Source organism: Prunus persica, chromosome G1 (assembly GCF_000346465.2).
Source record: "Prunus persica cultivar Lovell chromosome G1, Prunus_persica_NCBIv2, whole genome shotgun sequence".
Taxonomy (NCBI): domain Eukaryota; kingdom Viridiplantae; phylum Streptophyta; class Magnoliopsida; order Rosales; family Rosaceae; genus Prunus; species Prunus persica.
Window position 1 is genome coordinate 16,887,671 of NC_034009.1, and position 9,746 is coordinate 16,897,416.

General features: G+C 35.8%; 1 protein-coding gene across 1 annotated transcript; it reads right to left on the bottom strand.

Moving 5' to 3' along the window:
- LOC18790293 (solute carrier family 35 member F1) lies at positions 91–6,163 on the bottom strand. The gene is made up of 11 exons (XM_007223277.2): positions 5,650–6,163; positions 5,206–5,300; positions 4,347–4,404; positions 3,574–3,768; positions 3,337–3,413; positions 3,050–3,132; positions 2,679–2,730; positions 1,576–1,644; positions 1,259–1,345; positions 1,071–1,132; positions 91–639 (listed from the first exon to the last, which is right to left on the bottom strand). Exons 1-11 carry the CDS (start codon positions 5,765–5,767, stop codon positions 426–428), a joined length of 1,110 nt encoding a protein of 369 aa, XP_007223339.1. The 5' UTR covers positions 5,768–6,163; the 3' UTR covers positions 91–425.

Here is a 9,746-nt window from a genome sequence, read left to right on the forward strand (position 1 = left end):
AAAAATTAGGTAAACTGTAAACTATCAAGACATTTAGTTATGATGAAATAAATAGACAATTTTTCAAGGAACACTTAAATGACTACCTTCTAATCAAATAGTTCAAATATTTCTGGATTTGCGTGATTTTTTGCAAAGATTAAGACATGAAAATTAACACTCATATTATTAAAATGCAAAACCTACGTACCTACCTACCTACCAAATAATAATTATATTCCCAAAACCTTAAAAATAACAAAATTTTGCGGGAAAAATAAATTGTGCATTTACAATTTTCATGCCTCAAACAGCCATCATTCAAATTTTTGTTCAAATAACAATGCCATGAAGCCAACATTACTTCCTTTACCGCAGTGAACATCATCTTCTCTAGTCAGGAACGTAGATAAAGGCCATCGAATTTTCAACAAGCAAATTCTTAATCATGATTTCCTCCCTTGAACATCTTTTCCTACGCTCTTGTTGTCAAAGACTTCTCCTTCTGTAATCTCATGCTTGCTGCTATCCCCTGTTTTTGAGCTCCCGGCCACTGTTGTTCCTCGACTTACTGAAGCAGCTTCCTCGTCAAAATGTTTACTTCGCTCTGCACCTTCATCCGCAACATCAGCACGCTGTTGATCCTCTTCTTTGTCACCCCTGTACCCAATGTAAAGGACCATGCATAATGAAGCATACATTAGCGTCTGCTAGCATAAGAGGGAGATTAAAAAGAAAAATACTCATGTTCAACAAAAACTATGAATCACAGCACCAAACAAGTGGCAAGCAGCAATCTTTTTTTATTTGTTTTTATTTTCAAGCTGAGGTCTAGTGTAATTACTAGGCTTCTACCAAAGTTAGTCAACATAAATCCCATAATACAACATCCTGTCACAAATCTGATTCCGCCTAGTTACTTCCTAGATCAATTATGCAAGCAGCTGTAATTATGTCAAGTGTGAGGTTGTTTGTGCAAGTCGACATGCTCGAAAGTACAAAAACAAGCTTTGAGCTATTCGCATTTAGGAGGTTCATTCACAAGCCACGAGAAAGAAAAAGAAACTCCAAAGAGAATAAAAGCTACGTACCCTGAATAAATAACAAGCCCAACACAAACACCAGCGAAGGCCACAAAGTACATCCAATCAACCTGAGACGATTCTTGGCTTAGAAAGGCAATTGCACATTTTATATAAAGAACTTACAGATGACTGAATTTTTCATGATGGATTTTCATGATGAAAAATAATGATGCCAATACAATTAGCTTACAGACCTTCTCATGGTAAGCAAAAATGCGAATTAAGACTGCCCACATGTCTGAGGTCAGCAATGAGAGGTTTAACATTGTGGACCCATTAGTCTGCAAGGACAAACAAAATTCAGTACATAAAGTTCTATAACAATAGTACATAACAGAATATTCATTTTCTTTGCAATGAATTATCATTATTTTTTCTTCTAAAAAACTTATAAATGAATTTTCGTAAGACTCGAAAAGCAAATACAGATTAATGTTCACATACACCAAGCTTCTGACAACTCATCCCTGTTAGAAATAGGGGCACACATCAACTGTTAGAAACCTCGTACCTTTAGTAAGACTGGGACAAATGAGTAAAACAGGAACATGGCCACTGAAAATCCAACAAAAGGAAGTGCCTGGCATTAACATGGACAAAATAATGTCAAATGCAAGCATAACTATCTGTAAGTCGTCATCATCAATGTTCAAATTTCTTATTTATACAAAAAATTTGTTCTTTATTTATAAAATTAAAAAAAAAAAAAAAAAAACAACTGCTTTATGTAATCCAAGGTGAAGGAAACTATTAGTATTTCTCCTCTGGAATAAATTCCGTCATACATGGTTTCATTAATCTAGTATTAGAGTACATATAGGCTGGATTGTAGAGATATGATATCAGAACCTATCATATGTGTTATTGGTAGTCTGAGCAACCCACAAATCCCTCAACAAGCCTAGGGACAGCCCACACCAAATTCTAAGGTTTGACCAATGGGTTCTACTCTGCTAGGTCAGATCAGTGCAATCTAACCAGTGGAGGGAAATGCAGAATGATTATCGGCTATCGAGAACCAGCTTGTGACAATCCGAGATGACTGTACTGGTCCAGATCAGCTGATTGACCCCTACTTCATGGTTGGGGCCATGTGCCTCCTCATAAAAAAGTGAATGTACATCGCAGAGTTGTGTCAGACGACAGCAGTGTACTCCTGGTCCCCATACCGACAATGGCCTCTCACATGGTCAACTCTATATAAATCAGTTTGCCTATCATATATACTCTGCAAAAACTACTCCATACACCAGCTAGACTAACTTAGCCATCAGTGCCAATTTGGCAGGCACCACATTGGTATCCCCTCCAGTAACCTTCTCCCCTTGTGTTCTTGCAGGTAGTCCATAGTGTTCCTGTTGACGAAGACCTTCAACCAAGTGAAGTTCTTCCATCAACAATGAGTTTCTCAGGATCTATCACATTAAGTGAGAGAGAGACAACTTCAATTGAAAATTGTCTCTGCCAAAGGGATAGACATTGAACCATTTGTAGAAAATCAACCACAGAGATTAGCAACGTACAATTTGTAGAAAAGCAACCAGAGAGAGAGAGAGAGAGAGAGTGAGAGAGAGAGAGAGAGAGAGAGAGAGAGAGAGAGAGAGAGAGACATACAGCCCCAGCTGACCAGTGAATGGATTTGAGCTCATTGCGCTCCAGTATGCTTCTATAGAAATCATTAAGGGCTACAACTTGAAAACAGAATCGCATATATAAAACACTCAATACTACTTTGCAATTGATAACTTCTTTGTATTATGACATTCAAAGCACAATTTACGGCAATCAAGGTGTAAAGTAATTCATTAAAAGCTGTAAATATAAATGATCAAATAAAACCCCACATAAGCAATTTCTCCAGCCACAGAATCACCTTGAAAACAATCAACATAATCAACTAAAAAAAATCCCAGATGTCCACAAGTTCACCAAGAAGTCATAGTTCTTGTAAATATTAGATGCCTAGGTCCAAAACCAAAGGATACATTTGGATAGCACTGACAATGGCACCAAAAAAGCCCAGCATGGCCATGAGTTCAACTCTGTCGGCATTCTTTACTAGAAACTCCTGCGTAAGAAATGGGAATAAAGAATTAACTATGCAAAAGCGAAGTAGCATCTTTATGAAGACTTTCCCCATGTTAACCCTTTGCTTAGTAGATATCACATCATGATCTATGATAATGGAAATAGGCACAAGCTTCAACCTCATTGTCATATTAAGAAATTTTTTGTCATTCCTGGAAACCAGAAAGATTGTATGTTTACTTACCTCACTGACATTACTAACAGCATAGAGCGTAGAACCAGCAATTACTAGTACATCTCCTAAACGGGGGTTGCTCCCTCCTACAAGCCATAATGGTGCATATAACATCAGAAAACCACTCAACAAAGACATACATATGATACTCTACCAACAACTTAGTTATCTACTGTTAGAAGTTTTAAACCAACCAAACCAAGATAAATATAAAAAGCTACATTGGACTAGACATATGTTGTTTACCTGCTTGGTCACCTGCATGAACATCTGAAAAAACAACCATGACAAGGCCAGCAACACAAACCACCACCCCGGTTATCTTTCTAAATCTATATTTTGTTTTTAAGAAAACCCACGTAAGAAGCATAACGGATGGGATAGACCAACAATCCAGCAGCATTACACTTGTTATAGATGTATATTGATAAGCCTTCACCACTGCAGAACAAATGATATCAATTATTAAAAATGAAATTGTTGTAGCAAACAAATTTATCTTCAAATTAGCACCAAGAAAAGGCGAACAGAAACTCTTCTTATAGGTAAAGACTAAAGAAATGGCAGTTATCCAGTTCCTTAATTCAATAAGCAGAACGCATGTTAGGATTGACTACAGTATCACTGTACTTCTAATTCAGTGGTTGCATTGGAAATTTCTGTTTATATGATGTTGTTTTGTTTTCCAGATCTTTCACTACTGAATTTCTTCATTTTCAAGTAATCCGTCCAATGGCAGTCATAATAAAGTGCAGTGACGAGAGCCAGGAATTTATCTTCTTTTTTTATATTTTTAATCTGGGGGGTGGGGGTGAGATTACTGATAATATAAATATCATTTTTAAAAAGGGTGTTGCATAGAACAAAAGACCAATGCAATTTTCCAAAGTAAGGAATGCATCCTCAGGATTCCACAAGTTGCAAAATACCAGTCCAATTTAAAATGATAAAACAAAAAGATATAAGTTCACTCAAAATAATGAGATACATTTCCGAAATATGAGTAGTTAAATATATACCTAGAAAATTGGCCTCCACATCTACCATTCCCAGAAGCACATAGTAATACCATTTAGCCTGCACATATTCCAAAATGAGATAAAGAACAAGCCTTTATACATTTTTTTATGTTTATGATTTAAGAACATTTTGGTTGGTTACATTCATAATTCTGCCGTAAAATAATACTTTAAGGTTCATTTTTTAGACTTTTGAGCCAGCTGAATTAGCTCTTTCTTAAATTAAACCAATAACATCAGTGTTCAGATCAAAACCCAAAACCATTTGACAGACATCATAATCATAACGTCCACCAACTAAAATCAGTCAAGTTTCTCATGTGTCACTGGAAGGCACCCCTTACCAGGAAACAAACAAGTTTTATATGCTTGTGATGCATCATTTTGGACAATCATCGATGCATGGAAAATCATCCCAATGGGCAGGTTATATCACTTATTTTTGGTAATTTCATTTCTACTACCAAGAATCATCATTTGGTTAATTATACCTGCACTATCCACAATCACTAATTCTGACAAATCCCCTTCAAAGGAGTCACAGTTACAGGGTCTAACAAATCCCCTTGGCCAAAAAGCATATGCTTTTTGTGTAAACTGCTAAAAAAATGTGCCTTGGGGCAAAAACTCAAAGCTTAGGGAGTGAGGTGCGTTTTTTATAACACTGATCTTTACTACATTCATTTTCTGAGTCTGCTGCTTAACAAACTACAATACAATAAAATTTAAGAATACTAAAACGTAGTCAGATATAGGTCTCTCGAATCAAATTGTATCCATTTGGCTAGATAAAGAGAAAAGGAAATCATATCAACTATATAAAGAGAAAAGGCAATCATATAGAGGCACAAAAGACAACCTTAAGTGGTTTCCTTCGGTAAAGCATTATAGCTCCATAGACAATTGCCAAGAGCACATAGTTCAGAAAAGACTGCGAAGTAGGTGCCTTAATTCCTACAAAAACCACCAAATGAATTATCAAATCAGAGTCCTCTTCAAAAGACCTTATATTTTAAATGAACAAGGAACACAACAAACAATTTAGTGAAAAGAAGAGTACATGATTCGACAACCTTATACGCATCACAATAAGAAGAGTTTCACTAGAATTTAAAATATAGAAACAAGATAATTCCACAACATGAATCTTCCCTCATTAGCAATCATACACTGATCATATTGTTACACTCATTGCACACACAACTACTTATTCGCATTTACAGAAGTTTAAAATTACACACTGCAATCATCCATAAATATAAAAGTCTATACAGCACAAAAACAAATAATAAGACAATCAAACCTTTTTTGGCTAGCTCAGAGGATGAAAAGCCAGTGGAAGTGATCAAAAGCGAGAGAAATTGGCCCAACCCGAGACCTACCAATGTCTTCTTTACCCAAAACTCTTTGAACATCATCATATTCGTTAAATAAATAAACAAAAATCCAAGAACAACCTTAAGTTCAAAGGTTTTGCAAGAACCCAACAGTGTGAAAGGCTAGATACGCCGAACAAAACGGTGAAAAGCCAAAAACTCAAAGACCCATTTATAGGAAATACACTCTCGAGTGTTGGTGAGGTCCAAAGGGATAGAATTTGCTCAAATTTCAAACACCCAATAGCAGGTTTGATGTTTGCGTATGACCCAAGAACTCAAAGGGCCTTAGGAAGATGGTGGGATGAGTGAAAGGGACTGTGAAATCGAGGTATAGCTGCAATCCATATTGAACCAACGGCTCAGCTGAGTTCCTAAATTCTACATTGCACTTGTGACTGTGTTTCCAGCCGTCGAATTTTGGGGAATGCCTAGCAATTTTGATTCGTAAATAATTTTCATTTCAAACCAAAAAAAAAAAAAAAAAGCATTTTTTTAAGTCTTTCATTATGTCCTTTTGTTTCCAACTATTTATCGTTTAGCTTTTGCTACACAATCATATGCACAGAATATAGTGGCAAGTTGGCAACTGATAAGAGGATTTATAATTTAATAATTTTTGAAGATTGAACAAATTATATTACGAGATAATATTATGTGTTGTAGGAAGTTTTTTTATTTTATTTATTTTAATTAAAAAGTACATGATTGAAAACTCAGAATCTTTAATGACTAGAATTGAGGAAGGACTCATAGGTATAAAAAAATAACTGAGCAAGAGTCTTGTAGCTCAAGCATTCCATGTACCTTATTTATTTTTGCTTTGCATAATGAGCCAATGAATTCTCACCGAAGTGGTGGTGGATTCCCCCTTCTCCTCACGGCACCCAAGTCTGAAACTCATTATGAAATCAAAAGAATTAATGATATTGTATTAAATTACTAAATATTTTAATAATTTTTAAAAACATTCTTATATTAAAAGGCAAGTTTTGTCAAAACAATAGAGAGCAAAACATTGTGCTTGCTTTTTATGTTTGACTAGCTCCACCAGGCTGACGAACAGTTACAGTGTCTTGTATAAATAAATATCATTAAAGTAGTTTGATGTGGTGATATCGACTAAAAAGCATGCATTATCATGTATGTAAACTGTGGGGCCCCTATAAACCAGAGGACGACCAGAGGGGAGGATTGGAGCAAAAGATTGATGTAAACAATTCCCTTTTTGACCCTGAAGATGCGCTGGTCCGTGGCCGTGGTCCATAGTGGGGCATAAAGGAAAAGTTGCATTCCCCCAAAATTGAAAAATCATTACAAAAGAGTGGACAGAAAGCCTCTTTTTGGAGTTGGTTGTTGGGGGTTGACGTTGAGTGTGCAATTGAATCATAGTTGTGTTTTTTTTTTTCAAAAGAAAAAACATAGTTGGGTGCTGGGAATAGGGTTGTAAATGTTATAAAATGAAGAAGATTTTGGAGAGAAATTTGGAAGAGGAGAAAACAATGGAAGAACAATTTCAAGAGCTCAACTATGAGTTCCTCCTTATCTAATCTCTTGTGTTTTTCATTCATTTTTTTGTGCCTATCTATAGGCATAGGAAATACATAGTTGACTACATAAGTGGTAGGTTTCAATCACATCACAAAGGTATAGTGGGAGAAGTAAGTATGGTGGGTATATGGTGGACATCCATCTTAACATGGATTTACAATACTCCCTCTTGGATGTCCACTATGCATGGAATTGTTAGAAATATGCCCTTAAAATCAACTAATTATGCAATAGTTAGAGTTAAAGGCATCTTTGATAAAAGACATATTATGTTATCAATAAACAAGAAATGTTGTTTTATACATTAAATCATCATATATTATCTTTTAATATGTAGAACAACTAAGTCCAAATAATACACAAGTAGATATGAGAGCTATGTAATGAGATTGCAGACATGGAGACTTCTCATCATCCCTAAATCATGAATATGTTCCTGGTCATAGGAATATTGATTGGGCGTCAATATTCCGCAAAGACCAGTACACACAGTATCGTCTCTATATGTAGGGAATGGCAAGGTCTCAAGTCATTAAGTGTAGAGACACATCGATATGTATGTAGGTGCTTGTAGAAGAACAAGTACATTAAACGCGATCCAACACATGAGTTACAGCATGAAAGTCTTTACTCACATGTCAAGCTAGAACTCATAAATTGCAATGGTACAAACTAATCCTTAGACCTGAGGCATCATAGATGTTTTGTGGCTATGTTGTTAATCTTTGAGGGCACTATACAGTCATCCTGAATTAGGCATAGCTTAAAGGTGCTCATCAGGATTCTCAATAGAGTCATGGAAGCAAATGAATGTACAACAAGGAATCTCTACTCTCATAAAGGAGAGAGAATACTCCAAGATATGATTGGTCAAATCTCTGCGCAGAGTAGTGTATAAGACTTGAAAGAAGAAGTCTTCAAATCTTACTAGGATAATCATATAAAAGGAATGATTCATATTAGGATATTGACAATCGGATTTCATGATCTAATAATGTGAATAAGGAGTATTGACATAAGAGAAGGATTCAATTGCACGGTCATTCCAATTTGAATAGGTTCTGTCACAACGTCTCATTTAGCTCGGATAACCATGACTTGCTGCTAGGCGACAACCATGGTTTGTGGATGTCCTAAAAGGTTTCAATTAACCTTTATTAATAGGAAGAATTAAATTGTGGAATTTAATTCGTACATCATCTCTGAGGAGTTGAGTCAACCCACTACCTTGCTAAAGGGAACCTATGGATCTGCACACTCAAATAATGTTATTAGAGGTACAAATGAGGAGAAATGAAATGAGGAGACACAAGTCAATGGTTGATAATCAAATGTCAAAGTCAACAGTCAAAAGTCAACATGTTGACCAGAGCAATTGACCAAAGTCAAATAGTTCGATTGGGTCAATTAAATAAGGCTATAATTATAATTTAATAGTTAAATTATAATTAAAAGATTAATTATGGAATTAATATTGACATATAGAAATATTGGATTGTGCTTTTAAATATGATTTAAAAAGGAAATGGACAAAATAGCCCAAAAGTCTATTGAGCCCAAGGGATAAGTGACATAAGATGACATGACCCATGGACCAATGGAGCCCCAATACCCACCAAAAATTTGGCAACTAAGGAAGAGCTCTCCCCTTTCCTTTTTGTGTTGTCCTATATAAACTAAGTATTAGAGAAAACCTAGCTAGGGTTTTTGGTTTCCTACTTTAGTTGATGAGTGATCATCTTTGTATCTCATCTTCCATTAACCAAAAATTGATCCAATCAAAGAGTAGACTACCATCTATACTTCTTGATTGCCTTCTCTTCATCTCTAGGAGCATTTGGTGTGGTGAGGTAGAGGACTCCAATTTTGGAGCCTTAAAGTGAAGGAGTCAAAATCAAGATAAAAAAAAGGCCTTTCCAACAAAGGTGTTCATTTTTTAGAAATCAAAGAAAAGGTCATCAAGGGTAAAAATCTATTCCTTTTTTTCCTTTTCTATTTGTGTTCAAAGAGACTAGGCAAAGATATGGTTTAAAATGAAAAAGGTTTATCTCAACTAGTATAAACAAAATGAATCCGCCATTTAGAATGTTTTTGTTGTATAGGTTGTGGCTAAAGTTCATTTCCTAAGCATTAGATGCATGTTTCCTTCAAGATGTTGAGCAATAAGGCCTTTTCGCTTTTAGTGCTTCTGGTTCACTATTCACGCAAAATATTTTGTTCTTATGATCTCTATGAAGCACTAGTTCTGCTGTAGGGGCTTTTTTTGTTCCAGCAGCTACAGATGGGCCTGGGCTGCTGTAAAGAGCAAATGGATGAAGTTGCCCCTGTGCCTGAGTTCAAGAATTAGGCCCCAAGAGTGCTTCGAAAAGTTCATGGAGTCTTAGGAAGCACTTTGGTTTCTTTCACCAATAAGACAAACAACTGCTTACAGATCAATATTATGGCTTGGCTTGAGAAGCTTATGGCATGGGAG

What these genes read in the sequence shown, in the direction of transcription:
- LOC18790293 (XM_007223277.2), bottom strand. Translation starts at nt 5,767, where the DNA reads ATGATGATGTTCAAAGAGTTTTGGGTAAAGAAGACATTGGTAGGTCTC. An exon ending in CTGTTAGTAATGTCAGTGAG is followed by an intron (nt 3,133 to 3,336) that starts GTAAGTAAACAT and finishes TTTCTTACGCAG; the next exon opens with GAGTTTCTAGTAAAGAATGC. An exon ending in TTTTTGCTTACCATGAGAAG is followed by an intron (nt 1,133 to 1,258) that starts GTCTGTAAGCTA and finishes GAATCGTCTCAG; the next exon opens with GTTGATTGGATGTACTTTGT.